At 46.2% G+C, this 16153-nt stretch overlaps 8 protein-coding genes and 1 non-coding gene across 9 annotated transcripts in view; 4 read left to right on the top strand and 5 right to left on the bottom strand.

Moving 5' to 3' along the window:
* Positions 1–657, top strand: part of TERG_02029 (uncharacterized protein) — a gene marked incomplete at both ends in the record, with an annotated part of 1015 nt that extends 358 nt beyond the window's left edge. The window contains 3 exons of the mRNA XM_047747851.1: positions 49–204; positions 272–433; positions 485–657. Of these exons, the coding sequence (XP_047603817.1) occupies positions 49–204; positions 272–433; positions 485–657 (491 nt within the window). The remainder of the gene's footprint in view (positions 1–48; positions 205–271; positions 434–484) is intronic.
* Positions 658–960: 303 nt separating this feature from the next.
* TERG_02028 (uncharacterized protein) lies at positions 961–1617 on the bottom strand (the record flags this gene model as incomplete). Its single annotated transcript, XM_003237258.2, has 1 exon — positions 961–1617. The coding sequence occupies one exon, from the start codon at positions 1615–1617 to the stop codon at positions 961–963; it is 657 nt and encodes a 218-aa protein (XP_003237306.2).
* Positions 1618–1913: 296 nt separating this feature from the next.
* Positions 1914–2695, top strand: TERG_11794 (uncharacterized protein; the record flags this gene model as incomplete). Its single annotated transcript, XM_047750852.1, has 4 exons — positions 1914–1995; positions 2052–2325; positions 2383–2480; positions 2538–2695. 4 exons carry the CDS (start codon positions 1914–1916, stop codon positions 2693–2695), a joined length of 612 nt encoding a protein of 203 aa, XP_047605558.1.
* Positions 2696–3539: 844 nt separating this feature from the next.
* Positions 3540–5477, top strand: TERG_11793 (uncharacterized protein; the record flags this gene model as incomplete). The annotated part of the gene is made up of 1 exon (XM_047750851.1): positions 3540–5477. The coding sequence occupies one exon, from the start codon at positions 3540–3542 to the stop codon at positions 5475–5477; it is 1938 nt and encodes a 645-aa protein (XP_047605557.1).
* Positions 5478–5821: 344 nt separating this feature from the next.
* TERG_02026 (uncharacterized protein) lies at positions 5822–9413 on the bottom strand (the record flags this gene model as incomplete). The annotated part of the gene is made up of 6 exons (XM_003237256.1): positions 5822–8521; positions 8582–8905; positions 8961–9062; positions 9138–9189; positions 9259–9284; positions 9357–9413. The coding sequence occupies 6 exons, from the start codon at positions 9411–9413 to the stop codon at positions 5822–5824; spliced, it is 3261 nt and encodes a 1086-aa protein (XP_003237304.1).
* Positions 9414–10402: 989 nt separating this feature from the next.
* On the bottom strand, positions 10403–13210 carry TERG_02025 (uncharacterized protein). The gene has a single exon (XM_047747850.1). It carries the CDS (start codon positions 12175–12177, stop codon positions 11341–11343), a length of 837 nt encoding a protein of 278 aa, XP_047603816.1. The 5' UTR covers positions 12178–13210; the 3' UTR covers positions 10403–11340.
* Positions 13211–13248: 38 nt separating this feature from the next.
* Positions 13249–13350, bottom strand: TERG_10519. The gene has a single exon. It is a non-coding gene; the product is annotated as a tRNA-Leu (tRNA).
* A 19-nt stretch (positions 13351–13369) lies between these two features.
* On the bottom strand, positions 13370–14694 carry TERG_02024 (uncharacterized protein; the record flags this gene model as incomplete). Its single annotated transcript, XM_003237254.2, has 2 exons — positions 13370–13953; positions 13995–14694. 2 exons carry the CDS (start codon positions 14692–14694, stop codon positions 13640–13642), a joined length of 1014 nt encoding a protein of 337 aa, XP_003237302.1. The 3' UTR covers positions 13370–13639.
* A 153-nt stretch (positions 14695–14847) lies between these two features.
* Positions 14848–15989, top strand: TERG_11792 (uncharacterized protein; the record flags this gene model as incomplete). Its single annotated transcript, XM_047750850.1, has 1 exon — positions 14848–15989. Exon 1 carries the CDS (start codon positions 15753–15755, stop codon positions 15987–15989), a length of 237 nt encoding a protein of 78 aa, XP_047605556.1. The 5' UTR covers positions 14848–15752.
* Positions 15990–16153: the final 164 nt, after the last annotated feature.

The raw sequence follows: 16153 nt of genomic DNA, 5'->3' as shown, positions 1-16153 counted from the left end.
CCGAAAAGCATATCTAATCAACGCTATAAGACTGGCGCCTTCTGAAAGACCCCGAGAACCGCGGCGTTGGTGCACCAAACCCAATGACGGACCCCGCTGGAATGGACGCAATGATGGGGATGATGAAAGGGAATATGGCTATGATGATCCCACAGACTCTTATTATGTCGTGGATCAATGCCTTCTTTTCTGGATTCGTTATATGTAAGACATCCTCAGCTGCGAGAACTACAGCATTACAAACTGGACTGATTTCATGTTTGTTATATAGTGAAACTCCCATTCCCCTTGACCATCCGATTCAAATCCATGCTACAGTCTGGTGTCATGACCCGTGACCTTGATGTCAGATGGGTCTCCAGTTTGTCTTGGTACTTCTTGAACTTGTTCGGCCTCCAGTCTGTTTTTGGGTTTATCCTGGGTAGTGACAACTGTAAGTATAACCAGTTAACACTTTGGTTATACTCACTAATGGTTTGAGTAGCCGCCGGTCAAGTGATGCAGCAGGTAGGCGTCACGAACCCTGCTGTGAATCCATTCCAACCCGGCCAGGATCCAGAGAAAATCTTCCAAGGAGAGGCTGAGAATATCGAGGTGATGGAACACTATTGCATCCTGGATGGGATTGAAGAGCGGCTATTACAGAAGGCGTCGTAAAAGTCCTGTTTCGATTCCTTCACTATTTCATAATTAAAAAATACCCTTGACCTTTAAAATGTGTACATTGGTTAAAGAGACCTGAATCGATACCACGACTATATATTTCATGCACCACCGAAATGCTAGACAATAACTTATCGCTATAAGAGACACCAGAAAATTACCTTAACCCCATTCATACCCGGATACTTATAATAATTGTTTCACAAGTAGTTGAGAACTCCATTGATAACCCAAACTTCACCATTAGCGACGTCGGAGACCACGTCTTCAACCTCGATGTTGCCGGGGTGAATCTGATCAACAGTTAGGAGCAATTAAACCGGGAACCGCTATAATATGATGACTTACATATTTCTTCCCATCTTTCTCTTCCCAAAATATTTTCGCGCCTCCCAAAGTCTTAACTTCTTTGCCAGCCTCCCAAGAGCCCTGTGGTATCAAATGAGCCAAGATGAACTTCTCCAAGTTTTGATTTGCTCGTTTCTTTCCCGACTCCCCTTCATACGCTGCTTGCACTCCAAAGGTGGCATAATCACTAGGGTTCTCCCACGGTTTATGAGGTAAGCCTTGGACGGCAACGTTGTTCGGGGCCAAAACTATCGTATCCTGGGTATCATTATCCAGACGGTTTGAGATATTCTCATCACCTCGAGTCATGGAGGCGAAAATGTTGACCTCTCGAGTCTTCCCCAAGATATCTGAAACGCGAACACCGTTGCTGCCAACGGCCTCTTTAGAGGGGGGCATGACGAACTGCGGCTTAGAGTCACGGTCCTCAGGAAACCTCCAGTTGAGCCTGTCAATATTATTCCGCTCCGGATCGAGGTTCTTTGGACTTCTATAATCTCGAGGCAGCAGTCGCCGTCTGGATAGGACGGGAGGATTCCAATGCGAGGAGCAAACTGCAAACAGAGACGTCAACGCAAGAAGTGTATAGAGAATATCGATTTTCATAGCGAGCAGCAAGGTTTAAGAACACATATTTATAAACCAGTTTCTAACCTGTGTCTGGTATGGCATGGGGGTATTCAAATCCATCAACGTCGCCGTCGTTGCTCTTTTGATCCCCAGGTCAAGGTTGATATGACGTCAGCAGATTGGGGTCACGTGTGGAGATCGCGGGACTGTTCTTACACGTGATCTTATCGATAAGCATGTTTAACTCAGGATAAACCGCAAGTGGGAAAATATTTGGACTTCGCATGTAGGAAAAGGAAGTGAGAGGAAGACGAAGACAGGCGGCAGACAAGATGGCTGAGCTGCAGGATTTTATGCTGGTGGCTGAAAAGGATCGGGATGAGGCAATGCGAATTGCTAGCGTTGTTGCGTCAAGTGAGTTCAGTGTGTGAGGCTCTTAAGGTGATTCCTAGCTAATCTGCGAAATCTAGAGCTTGAGAGCAAACAGACTACACTGATAGACATTGTGAAGTCGTTGGGGGAATATATCAATGATGAAGACGCCAGTATACGTGGAAAAGCAGTTTCCTACTTGACGGCGGTGATAATAGCTCTCCCTGACAAATTCCTGAGCCGACAGCAAATCCAAGTTTTAACGACCTTCTTTTGTGCACGGATTGAAGATGGCGGTTCTATCACTGGCTTGCGCACTCTTCACGGGATGGAATGCTTTGATAAGTCCATGGCTCAAGACGCATTTCGGGCGTAAGTGTAGCGCGAACTGGCTGCGATTAATTGCCGTTATACTAATCGTGATTGTAGCATTTATCAACATTCCACGGAATTCCGATCCCGCCCACAGTCACAACGATTACAAGTCCTCCATCTTCTAAATGAATTGATGGCAAAGAGCCGAGAAGGTATTTCATTCTACATTGAACAAAACCATGAACTAGAGCTGGACTAATGAATTCTAGCCATGCGTGAGATGAATGATGAGTCACTTATAGGAATCGTGGATCTTGTAAGCGGAGAGCGAGATCCCCGCAATCTTATGATTGTTTTCTCCATTCTCAAAGTAGTAATGATGGAGTGGGATATATCAGGCCATACTCAGGTAAAGTCATACTCTTGATATTGAAAATACTATTTGGTACTAACACAATGGATACCTCAAAGGATCTATTTGATGCTGCTTACAATTACTTCCCAATCACATTTAGACCTCCTCCAAACGATCCATACGGCGTAACTGCACAGGACCTGAAAGATAGACTACAAGCTTGCATAACATCCACGTCTCTCTTTGCTCCATATTCGTTCCCGGCCTTACTAGACAAGCTAGACTCAACATCAGCGAATGTAAAGGTAAGGTTCAACATTTCAATCCAATTTTTTCCTTGATCAAAACTAACTTATTTCCTCAGCGGGATGCTTTAAAAGCACTCAATGGTTGTATTGAATCATATAGCCCGGCAACCATAGCCCGGTACTCCATTTCCATTTGGGACTGTCTCAAATTTGAAATACTCAACGCCCAGGACGAGGTCCTTCCTGCAGAAGCTTTGCGGGTATTACATTCGCTGGCTTCTAACCTACCCACATCATCAGTGAATGAATTCAATAAATCACCGCTTGCGCAGCTCCTAAAGCCGGTCACCAATGAATGTATTGATCAATTACGAGAGCCACTGCAGAAACAGGCAAAACCGGCGCGGCAAATATTGAGCTCATTATCATCTGCATCCTCCCCTGCATTTACCCTGATAACTGAATACGTTACTCGCCCTTTGATTAGCATCTATCAAAATGCTGACAGCATCTCGAAGCAACGCGAGATTCTGGAAACCTTCGTCGAGCTCTTCAAATCGGCTGTAACAGTCTTCGGAACTTGGACCACTATTACTTCGGAATCCAGCCTTCCAAACCCGCTTGTGTCACACAAAGACGTTCTTACACAAATATTCAGTAAATCGCTAATGGGTTCAGCGGAAGATGAAAATTCATTCAGGCTCTCAGCGTTGAAAGGTCTCATTGAACTTTCTATTCTACCAAATTTCCTGGAGGATAACGAAATCGGTCTTTTTGTGCAATACTTCGATGATATCCTTCTCCAGGAACGAATTGTTGCGCATGGAGAATTGCGCAAGGAAACCATCAATGCTCTAGCAAAGATTTCAAAAAATAAACCACAGCTTATCATTGATATTACTTTCCCAGCACTATTAGCGACTCTACCTGACATGGAAAATGGAGATGACGAGTCCTATCTATACTCGCTTGATAGTCTGGCACGGATAAGCATTGAAAAGGAGGTTTTCAACATCCTTGTCAGGAGATTGCTCAGTAAGCTGGATGTTGTGACCAGCTCCAATGGCTCTTCAACCTACACCGCCGCTATATTAACGACGATTCTCCACGCAATGGAGCATCGTGAAGACCTAGAAAACGACCCGAACTTGAACTTCTACTACGAGAAGATTGTCCAATCTCTATGCGGACGCACTGCTAAAGCGTCTACAACGGGGGGAACGGCCCTTAACCACCCGCGTGTACTAGATACCCTAGGACGACTTTGTAACCTTATCATTCGCCACTTACCACGAGCCACGCAGGATGAGGTATGCAAAAACATATATGCTCTATTTACAACCGGAGAAGGGTTTACACCAGCTCTATTTTCAGAGCAGCCCACAACCCTCCAGCAAAAGCAGATGATTATTATATCAACCTATATCCTTGCTGCATTGCCGAAGGATATATCGCCACTGCCATATACCAATACTGGAATCGAACCTCTTTTGCAGCAAAGCGTAAAAGCTTCAGTATCAGAGGAATCTGATCCCTCCATTCAGCTTGCATTAGGCCGCCATGTTGCTCTCTTAGCCAACAAATTCCTTTCCAAGGAGGAAATTCAGTGCGCTTCAGATGTTTTATTTTCACTAATACCGTCGTCGTCACCTACGCCCCTATCGCAACAGACTATTCGAACCATATTCTGGCTATCAAAAGCTCTAATACTCCGCCTAGCGCCTTCAACGACACAGATACTAACCTCTTTATTGGACTTATTGGATTACCCAGACACAAAGACCAGCGCCCTTTGCGCTAGGGGATTTAGCATTCTCCTTGCCGAAGACAGTATCCTTAACGTTAAAAATGGAGCCATCGTTCGTCTTCTAGCTAAACAAAAGGTATTCACAACCGTTACACCTTTGATATCTGCCCGGGTCCACGATGCCAATAGATCCGCTACTACGCACGACGAATCATCACTGAGGAAACCCCATTCTAAAGAATCATATCTTACTGCCCTGTCCGGCCTCTTGTCCACTATACCCTCATCTTTAGTAATGACCAAGTTACCGACACTCTTACCTCTTTTACTTCAATCCCTCGACCTACATTCTGCCGCTCATACCTCATCTCCCGAGTCATCACCCACAACCAGCGGTAATATCAAATCCGTCACTCTCAAAACACTGGCCATTGTCATTCACGAAAACGGGGTCCAGGTGATAAACGAAATTGGCTATGTGGAAGATCTTGTCACCCGCCTTTTGAGGACGGCAAAAGTACACAGCAAAACTGGAGCCGATGTAAATGTGCAAACCCCAGATTCGTCAACATCAAAAGAGGCTGGCGTTACCAATGCCGGTAATCCAGCGAAAGTTCGAGCTCAAGCTCTTCAATGTCTAAATCTACTTGCGAATAACCCTGTTAGACAAGGTGCGGAAGGGGAGAATAAGAAGACTCTGTCTACAGTGTCTCCTCTACTACGTCTGAAAAAGACTGTTCTCAGGGACTTGCTGTGTGTACTTGATGATCCTAAGCGGGATGTTCGTAAGGCAGCCGTGGATGCAAGAGCAGCATGGCTAAGAAATGTTGAAGATGAAACAAATGATGGCGACGATTAGGGAAATAGATTCCTTAGAAATAGTACCACCGTTCGCTCGGTTAAAAGAAGGCATAGGAGTTACACGCATTTTGTTTTTTATTTTTTATTCCTACGGATATTGCCCTTTTCAGCCCCGCTTCGTTACATATCAAAAGTTAAACAGATACCTGTTAGAAATTTGATTAACAGCTTTGAATTCTAAAAACAAATCATCCATTAATTACGGTATAGAATAATAGCAATGGACGTATTCAAATATTATTAGGGGCAAGCCATCATGCCCTAGAAAGGTTTAAATTTTATCTACAAATAAAATCTACTTTATTCTAGGTAGTTAGGGGTAGTGGCAGGAGCGCAGCTAGTTTACCAGTATGGGCCTAGGTCATCCAGGGTCGGGGTAATGCTCCTGCTAGCATCGTCATCGTATTCTCTGCTACCTCTGGCAAGGGAGAAAGCAAATGGGCCGGCTCCAGCAGAAGCTAATGGAGACGGGTATTTGTCTTGGATGAAATTGGTAGGTGTGTAATTGGCCCAACCAACAACGTCAATTTTTTCCACAACCTTTTTTGCAACGCGGAACAGGTTACCTATTCCAGATGAGCCTATCGTTCGCCCAGCAGTTGTTAAGAATTCATCTGGCCGGTCCGTCTCAGTAATGTTACCTCCAAAATGGGATTCAGCACCAAGTAAGTCATCGGAGCGCCATGAGTCGACCCGTTCTCCAACAGTGAGGTTCTTGTTTGCTTGGAGGACTTTTTCAATAGCAGGACTGACAATAGATGCCTCGAACCAGAGTCGAGATCCTTCAACCATGGCCTCGGAACCGATAGATCGTACCCGGATGGCATTTTTGTCCATAGGGTTGTTACCAGAAATCAATCTCTGGACTTCAGTTATCTGGAGGAACAAAGGCTGTTCACAGTCGGAACCTGATGGTTCGGAGTTTTCAAGTACATACTTCCCGACATACTTGTGGCGAGTGGTTCGTTTCATTAGAATCTTAGTGATCCTGAGCGCACTGTCCTCTGGAACACGAGTAAATAGGATAACTCTTGTCCGGTCCGGGGGAACATACAAGTTATCAACGATGCATTTGACAGTATCCGCAATTCCACTTTCAGGTGCCGCAATATATTCTTGGGTTCCTTTGACCGTGACTCGAAGGTCCCAAATATTCAGGGGAAAATGAATATTTGCCGCTCCTAAGACAAATTCAGGGCGATTGATGGTCACAGCCCCAGACTCATCGATAACGATAACGATGTCAGTACTATCCTTCGTTTGACAGTGAAATTCGTAGCAAACTTGACTAGTTGTGGGTTCCTCTTCGAAATAAGGCTGGGTATCAGATTCATCCTCAACACCAAGCTTGAAAAAATAATCAATATCTGTTCCAGAAGTTGTCAAGAATTGGTTGAACACCGTAGTGAGGCCTGGAAGACCATGTCGTGGCCTGAAGAGAGCATTCCAGGCTTTGAGGTCAAGCGTTCGTCCTGTATGAAGCTTGGACACCGAGTTAGTGAGGATAAGACCAAGTTGAATTTCCACAGACAATGTGCCAGTAAAGTATTGAATAGCGTCAAGGACAGGCTTAAGGCAGCCAAAAAGATCTTTGATATTGTTGGTATCAATGGTTTCCTCCTTGATACTTTTTTCCTTTTTCCATTGGCTGGGTTCAGGGGCTTGAGCAGGTTTGGGTTGAGATGGTGTTGGGATAGGTCCCCATGCTTCCAAATATGCAGCCTGTTTTCTTGCTTTTTGCTCAGCTTTTGTTTCACGCTTGACAGAAGCCGGTGGAACTGGTGATTTTTGCCCCATAGTGCGATGGAAGACTCTGGTGGTTTCTTCCCCGTCGATAATTTTAGGCCCAAGACGTTCAAAAGCACTAGACGAGACCTTAGTGGAGCGCTTTAGCTTTCGAAGTCTTTCTTCGTTCGACATTAGATCATTAACAGGGTCTCTGTTCTCTTCAGTAGGCTGCTCTGGGGAGTGGAATGTTCCTATAATCTCAGGAGATGTCACCGGTGAGGCAAGTCTGGGCTGGAGAGCAGGAATGGACGGAACCAACATCTGAGAAAACGACATTGATTGTGTAGATGGAGCCACAAACTCAGTGTCATCCGTTGATGTATCGATAAGTGTCTGTACTCTTCTCCCTGTTGATTTTCCATACTCTCTTGGACGTGGATACATAAATGGAGCTACGTTTCCTGGTCGGCGTGGAGGTGACTTCTTTGGATGGCCATAAGCTGAGGTATTGAATGACTCTGGTAGAACGCTCCTAGGAGGAGGGATAACCGGCTGTTGGAAAGTTGCTTTTGGGGACCTCAACTCAATGGGAGTTTCAGCCGGCTCTGGGTCTATTTTCTCGACAACGTGCTGTTCAGTGATGGGTTGCTTGACAATGGACTCCTGAAGAGGTTTTTCGACAATAGGCTGTGGGATTTTCGGCGCAGTTTGGACGTTGGCCGGAGGTAGCGGTTGACGTCTTTTTAATCCCGAAGGAAGCTTGGGTGCTTCAACAACTTCAGCAGAAGGCTCAGGAGGGAGGGTACTATTTGGTTCGGAGACGTTTGTTCCGACGGCACCTGCCTTTACGCCTTCCGTAACCCATTTGTTCACAAAGGATGCTTTCTCATGCGAGAGCCAAGGGTGGTCAACAATTAGTTCATCATCTTGTTCGCTGTCGGGTTTCATAGACAGTGTCGTAGCTGGATCTTCTTTCGGGGCGGGAGGCAGGTTTGCAAGTACTGACGCATCTCCAAGCTGTTTAAACGTGAAATTATCCCAGATACTGGCCTGTCCTCGTCGCTGTTCTGTAAGTCGTGGTGGAAAGGCAATGTTCTTCGGGACTTTCAGCTCGCGAGAGTCTGCATCAATAACCTCCATAACGGTGATGAACATTGTATGCAAGTGATTGACCAATTTTGACTCAGGGCCATCAACCAAGACACGTCTAATAGCAGCATCATTCAATGTCCTGTACGGAACAACTCTAAGTCTGAACTCTGTAAGACCTCCCACGTGGAGGATGTTCGCAACTTGAGGAGCCACCATTAGAGACTAGATAGTAGGTATTAGATCGTATGCCTGCATTAATAATGCCAAGTAAAAGGTACTTACTAAATATGAGTGGACGTTCGAAAGTCGTTCCATGGCGTTGTCAGCTTGCCATTGCTCCATGCTAGTAATTCGAATTCTCTTGTTGCTTGCCTCAATATCCACCTGTGCTCCAGTTGCTTGGGATATAGCAGTAAGTATAGACCGAGAAGCTTTGATAAAGTACTCGATAGCTGCCTCATCCTCTTGCCAGTATTTGACTACCACAGGAAGCTTCAATGCCTCAGGAGGTGGAAGCTGTTCAATAAGTTGATCTTCCTCCTCACAGCATGCTTCACCCTCCACCTCGGGGCCGGCTAGCACCGAAAGACGTGTAATTTTTGGGCACTATTTAGCTCGTTAGTTTAAATGAGATAATTTGCTAGAACAATGGGAGTCGAACCTCAAGTAAATCATGTTCCTTCTCTTCCTCAATAAAGCTGGCCAAATACTCAGCAACTGCTGAAGCAGACAGAGATACGCTGCAGTTATCAATGGAAAACACCTAGATTTGTCTCTTGTTAGCTATATTCGGGAAATATCAACCATATAACTAGATATATATAGCTCATGAACCCACATCGTGTTCTGACTCGTATTTGCAGAATCCATCCGAGCTATGAGGTAACCCCCTGGAAGGCAAAGTTAACAAAGCAACTCTTTTCATCTAGTCGAGATAAGATCAATTGGTGATATCTCACTTGAAAAACTTGGTCACCTGATCAATCTATACAGATACAAAGAGTCGAATATTAGCAGCTATTCATGAAGAATTGAGATAGAACGACTTGTTACTCACACCCTCAGCTTCAAGCCTCCAGATGGATGCAACAGTCAGTCTATGGCCCGAATCCATGGCTGAGGCGCGTTTTTGAGCTGTCCTCCTAGCAAAACGGAGCTCAGCCTGTCTTCCTGGACTGAACTGCAGTCTTAGATGATGAATCGAGAGAAAACAAGGCTTCTCAAGGGAATAATACTAGAAAGTAGCAGTCGCAGAAAGGAGGTAAGACTTGAGCTAGGATATCAACTCTATAGTCATTGACCTCAGGTAGAATAAAAAAAATATAGAGTAAAAGAGTAACAAATCTGATGAGAAAATAGTGAATTGTCAGCATTCGCATGTAGAATAGACAGCCTCATTCACTCAAGTCTGAGAAGAAGAGAAGAAGAAAAGGAAGAGATTTCAGCTTTACTTACTGTCTTTCTGGTTGTTTTGGATGTAGCAGAAATAAAGAAGCAAGAGCGGGAATCTGCAGGTGAAACACTGTGCAAGAGCTGAGCAGAAGAGAAAAACAGTAAGAAAGAAGCAAAAGCAGAAGAAAATAATAGAAAAATAGGATGATGAGAAGAAGAAGAGAAGAGAACAGAATAAAAGGAGTGAAAGAGGAAGAGTGAAGTAGAAATTTGGTAGATATTCTACTTCACTGTGTTGGTGCGTTAGCGCCAGCAAGATATCCTCGCTAAGCAATGTGGATATTGATATTTGATTGCCATCTTAGATAGTCTTAGATAAGATGGCTATGAGCATTTGAGCAAATAGTTTATCCGAGCTGACTGATTGATTGGAGTCAATTGGAAGGATAGGGGTCCTGTATCATAAGAAGACAGTGTCCTACTATTAAGCTCTGGATGGTTATTGCGCATAACACACCATTCCTGGGCATAAGATGGATGTTCATTATAATGCATCTTATAAAATCATAAATAAGGCAAAGAGCCAACATGCTGACAGTGTAAAAGTAATATAGATACTCCAGTCTTATAAAAGATGAGGTCGAGTGAAGTCGAATTAAGGCCGGCATTAAATTTAAGCCGGCGGATGGACCCATAGGATCCTCCGGATAAACCTTCAAGGGGGGGATTGATATGCAGAGTACTAATGGTGGAAGAATAATATAATAAGTATTGAATAAGCAGTTCAATCTAAGTATCTGCACTAAAGTCGAAGAAAAGATATACTAATGCAACCAAAATGCCAATATCAGAATCATTTTGAAACTGGACAAGAGAGGTGTCAAGGAAAATGCAGGTAAAAAGCAAAACGAAAAAGGCGATGATGTCCTTACATATTTTTGGCCTCCCCTGCCATGTCCTTCCTTGTAAATGGGATGGATGTAGAAAGAAAAGAATCAAAAAAGGAAGAAGGTAAAAAGGTACAACTCAGACACCCTCCCTATGACTAGTCTAATGCTGCTTTGTTTCATGCTATTTCATCCCCCACCAAAAATGTATTCGTACAGTAGAATCAAAGGAATAAGACGTGAGATCGTGGTTGAGGGAATATAGCCGGAGATAGCGGAGGCCGAGAATAAAAATGGAAGTAGTGGAAGTGGCGGATGAAGATGTGAAAGAGGAAGATTAAGGGGTGAGACTTCCGGTCGATGCTTTAGGGGTATCCTGGACGTGTCGGTCGAATCGTATGTAGAGCCGTCGGGTGAGAGGGTGCAAATGCAAGGGTCGGGTGTTGGTAGGCAGATGAAGCCATCTAATCCATGGGGATGGGGTTGAACGTGAAACAGGAAGAAAGTCAAGCTAGGGTAATAGAAATCCAACCCGGGTCCAGTGGTCATGATGGATGGTCCGGTCCAACTCCGAACTCCGGCAACTTGGAATTATGCGAATGAAGTGAACAATGGTAAAAGGTATCAAGAAGAAAAAGGGAAGTAGAAGACAAGAAAGAAATCCGATCCAGCGGAACTGTTATACACGTCAAACCAGGTGATTTGACCGAGAAAAGGTAAAAGGTGGAAGGGAAGAGGTGGCGCAAAAACAGGAGATAGCTATCATCTGGCACCTTTGACGTTTTGCTTGACGTTGACAACCCATTTCATCTTGTCGGTGGTCTCTCGGGCATCTCTCAGCACAGTGTCGACGTCTCGATCGTTCTGCCTTCCTTTCTCCACGAGGTTTTGTAGCACTTCGTCACTGCGCGATTTGTACTCTTCATATAACGAGGTAATTTTCTCTGCCCGGTCACGAGCAGCTCGTATCTCACGGTCCTTTTGTTCGATGATAACGTCCAGTCTGCTGAGCTGACTCTGCCGTTCTTGCTCGCGCTTTATTAGCTCGTCAAAATCTTTCCTGAACATGCTGAAACGGGACTGAAACTCGTTTCTGTCACGTAATCGGGCCTGGGATAGAGCATCATATTGGCATTGAGATCGCTGGGCAATTTCCTGTGCTTCCGCAAAGGCTCGCTGGTGCTCTTCGCGCTGTTGTTGGGCAAGTTGTGTGGTTTCCGCGGCATCGTTTTCGGCCTTTAGACGTCTGTTCTTTTCGCTTTGTGTTTCTGATTTGAGATCTTCTATTTTCCTGTCCTTGCGTGCGATTGTTATCAGACTTGCTTCGTGGGACTGCTCGGAGCTGCGTAGTCGATCGGTAACGGTCTGTAGTTGTTGTTTTAATACTTCGTTCATGCGCTGGGCTTCTTCGGCTCGGGTTCGGTGGAGGTTGCATTCACGAGTAAGACGTGTGATTTGTTCCTGGAGATTGTGAATGACTCTACCGGATTTACCGGTCATTGCGTGGCCGATGGCAGAGGACCATTCTGGGGGTGATGTCGAGGGTAGGATAGGATCACCATTAGTAAGTGGAGATATCGGGCCAACTATCGCTTTCATTTTTTGTCAGTGTCCGCCTATTCGAACGGTAAAAAAACACGAGGTTGTGGACGGGGTAAAACGCACGGATGGGTTCGTCTCGCCTGGGAACACCATTGGTGCTGTAATTTGTGCCATTGGCGCCATCAGAGACATGGCTATCGAAATAACCGTTGGGCGAGTGCATGTTCAGGTTGGTCTCAACGTCGAGGAAAGAGATTTGGGGCGGTGTTTCAAAGGTGGCAGTGGAAACGGATGCAGAAATAGAAGCTGACGATGAGGTCGGAGCTTTAACAATAACCACATTAGAGTTAGCACTTGGTCTGCGGAGATGTAGCATTTTTCTGAGCTTCTGGAGAGGCTGTTTCATCGTTCAACAGCTACGGGATGGGGCCGGAGTCAGGCAGTGCGTGCTTTGTGGTGCTGTGTTGAAGGGAATTGGCCAGGATGGTTTGGGCTTGAGGAGGTATGAAAGAGGTGGTGGGTGGGTAGGTAGGTAGGCAGGCAGGTATAAGGATGGAAGAAGGCAGTGTAGTACCGCTGGGGTCGAAATCCCACTGATTTATCTTGGTCAAACGGGGCCAGGGAACAACTGCGGTGCTGGTTCATTGTCAGATCGGGCAGCCCATGACGCGCCTTGCTGAGGGAGAAGTGGGAGAGGACGGACAGCGTGGACAGACTGGACCTGCTGATGCGTTGGCGCCGTATATGCGCGGCCAGAGATGTATCAAAGAGAGGGTATGTGTGGTGGATTGAGCGAGACAAACGGCCTGAGATGGCTCCCGGGTGCCTCCTGTTGGCTCTCCCCGTCCGGCTGCAGGGTCATCGACCGCAGTAGCTGCTCGTCCGGTCGCAGAGTTGGCTCGTCAGCTGTTGGATGTCTTGCCTTGACGTCGCCTGCTGGGCTGATAAGATTGATTAATTAATTTGTTTACGACGGGAAGCCAAAAATGATTTGCAGGCCTAATGCTGAGTCAGCCGTGCAGATGAGTCAGCTGTCAGGCTCAAGTGACGTGCTGACTCAGTGCGCTAACCCTAAAGGGGAGAAAAATGGAAAAAAAAATAAAATGAAAATGAAAAAATAAAACATGTTGAGAGATGCGCGATTCGAACGCGCGAATCAAAAGAAATCAGGGTAAGAAATACGATCACGTAAGCCTAAACCTGACGCCATAACCACTCGGCCAATCTCCCGTTTACTTGGGCATTCGGAGGCGCAGTTGGTCAAGTACTAGGGGGCTGCCAAGCTGACTGCAAACAACATAAGAGACTCCTTCCGACTGAAGTTTGATATAGATGAACTCAACCCATCAGGGGCTTGCTTAAACGTGCCTGGATAGACAAATATACCCGCGGGAAAACTAGTAGTCCATACCCATGGGCTGAGTCTCGGCTATGGGGAAACCGTTGTCATTGTCATTGTGATTTATCAGTCTGATTCAAGAGTAAACAGCGAGGAACAACGAGATACAGGCGAATAAATCTATGATGAAGGCTTCTCCTTATCCCAGTCCATGTTAATGTCGATGTCTTCCGCACCGACGCACTCCTTGAACCCCCTCGTCTCGAACTCCTTGTCCAGTGCCTCAAATAACCTGCTGAGATAGACCCGCTCTCCCGGGATCTTCAGACCAATGTCCATGCCAGAGAAGATAGCCGCTTCAAAACACGACCGAGCCAGCTTGACGACTGGCGGCACCCCAGATCTATACAGGTCTTTGAATCGCTGTCTCCAGAAGAGCCAGCGCTCAATACTAAATCCGGGCTGGGTAACACCCGCCTGCACCGCAAGGTCACCTGCACAGTCATGCTATATCGTGTCCTCTCTCATGTGATACCACTGCCGAGAGTTTGTGCTGTGTAATTCTCCTGTGAGAGCTTGACCAGCTTGCTGTTGCTATGCGTCAGCCAAGCCAGACACGCGGGTAGGAGGTCGTGGACGGTAGGACGAGCCTTGTCGTCCTGTCCATCCTCCATGACTAGCCTGTCGGTTTCGAGAGCCTGCTTGAACAACCACAATGCACAGCGGCTGAGATCCTTCGGACAGGTACCTGTCGCACACAACTTTGCCGTCCACGCAGCAACGCTCTCTCGCTCCGTTGGTGTGAACCCCATAGACTCCATGGTCCACGAATCCTTCACCTCCTGCGCCAGGTAAGGGAGATCAACCCATAGCCTTTGTCCGTTGGGCAATGTCACTCCCTCGCGTTCTGGGGCAGCTTCTCTATCTGCCTGATTCTGAGTGAAGATCCCTAGCTCACGGGTTTCCGATACCAACGTGACAAGTCGATCGAGTTCGGCACTGGTGGCTGGCGTGATCTTCACTGCATGAATGAGCTCGTCCCAGATATCATGCAGCTGGCTCTCTATCTCCGCCACTGTAAAGTGGTTACTGAAATATCCTCTTCCTACCCCGCCGATGGCGTTGCGGAGGTTTTCCCATGTCTCCTGCGCGTTGGCTGGGTCTGTTTCGTAGTCTTTGCGCTTTTCCTCTCGCGTGGAGCTGGGTAAGGCACAAGTTCCACTGGGACAGTCCATGCTGGCTGCAAGTAATGGAAGAGCAGAGGCAGCAAAGTCGCAGGAAGATTGGGCTGGCGTGAAGAGGGCTCAATTTTGGATATTGATCCTGACCGGCAGTCGACTTGTTTTTGTATGAAACCCTGCCCACTCAACGTGGTCTTTGTGACGATGCGTTACACCGCAGGCGAGCCAGCAGTAATAGGTGAACGTATGCAGATGTCAAGGGTAGACTGATAGGTTGTTGTGTTCAGGTCGTGAAAAATTGGCCTTTTCGAGGCCATTGTCGGTTATGCCGAATTTGGAACTGAACGTTGTCAGCCTCACTGAGCTGAAAACGCGGACTCAACCATCACAATAACAAAGATATCAACCAGAACGACGATAACCCGGCTCGCAGCTATACTATAAACCTCTCACTATCTTCGTATAGTACTAGCTCGTCCTGTCGTATCAAATGCGGATCCATCAAAGAATGTTGCCGATCTCGCAGCGTGACATTCCTTAGAGTACCAAGTGTATACCCCTAGGCCCTGTTATTTTCATACTTACTGACATTCTGGAAGAGCTCTGTATGATGGTTAGGTTGGAGTACAACTGCGAGCAAATGGACGTACATACCATTGATACCCCCATTAGCTATTACCTATTTGATACTCGTCAACTCTCCATGCATTGAACCGGAACTTGCTCGGGTCATACCAAAGGATTAATTCATATATACCTCTCTCTCTCCTGTTTTGGGCAACAGTGTTCAAGACGTGAGAGTATTTACCCGGTATTAAAATCCCGAGATATGGGAGGACGTAGTATATACGGATCCTTCAGTAAATACCTCACACAACTGAGCTGGACCAACACATATCTACTATAGATGATATGGTCTCGGAGCTCAGGATATCATGCCGAGCATTTACACCATGAAGGAAGAGGAGAATGAACGGTTATAGCCGATGTTATATATCTGCTTGCCATCAGATATATAAAGCACTCATCTACCACCGTCGACGCCATCTTGATCAATACATTCAAACACAGAACACCAAGAGATATCTAAACCATCCAAGCCTATCTTAGTAATGAAGCTCAACCTGGTTCTTCTCGCAGCCTTCCTGGCAGCTCCTATCCTTGCAAACACCATCCCTGGAGTCAGCGAGGCCATCGACCTCGCTGACCGCGACATGTCTGCTGTTGAGGAGGGGAATGAACTCACAGCCAGAAAGGTGCGGTTTCTGTTTCCTGAGCAAGGTGTTTTATGCTGCCCTGACACCATGCTAACCTGGACAACGGCAGATATGCATTGGAAGATGCAATAGGAACGGATGCCACTGCACCACGCCAGTGAGAGTGTGTTCATGCAACAGAATCGGAAAGCCATGCGTCTGTCGCTAGAATACGGGATGCTTTCCCTAACCTCTCATTGCTCTTGGTTGTCTGTTTTCGATATTCCATATGTCTGAACAACATGTCGACGCTCATT

The sequence above is a fragment of the Trichophyton rubrum genome (assembly GCF_000151425.1).
Source record: "Trichophyton rubrum CBS 118892 genomic scaffold supercont2.2, whole genome shotgun sequence".
In the NCBI taxonomy this organism is placed as follows: Eukaryota; Fungi; Ascomycota; class Eurotiomycetes; order Onygenales; family Arthrodermataceae; genus Trichophyton; species Trichophyton rubrum.
This window is presented reverse-complemented; position numbering and strand designations above follow the sequence as displayed.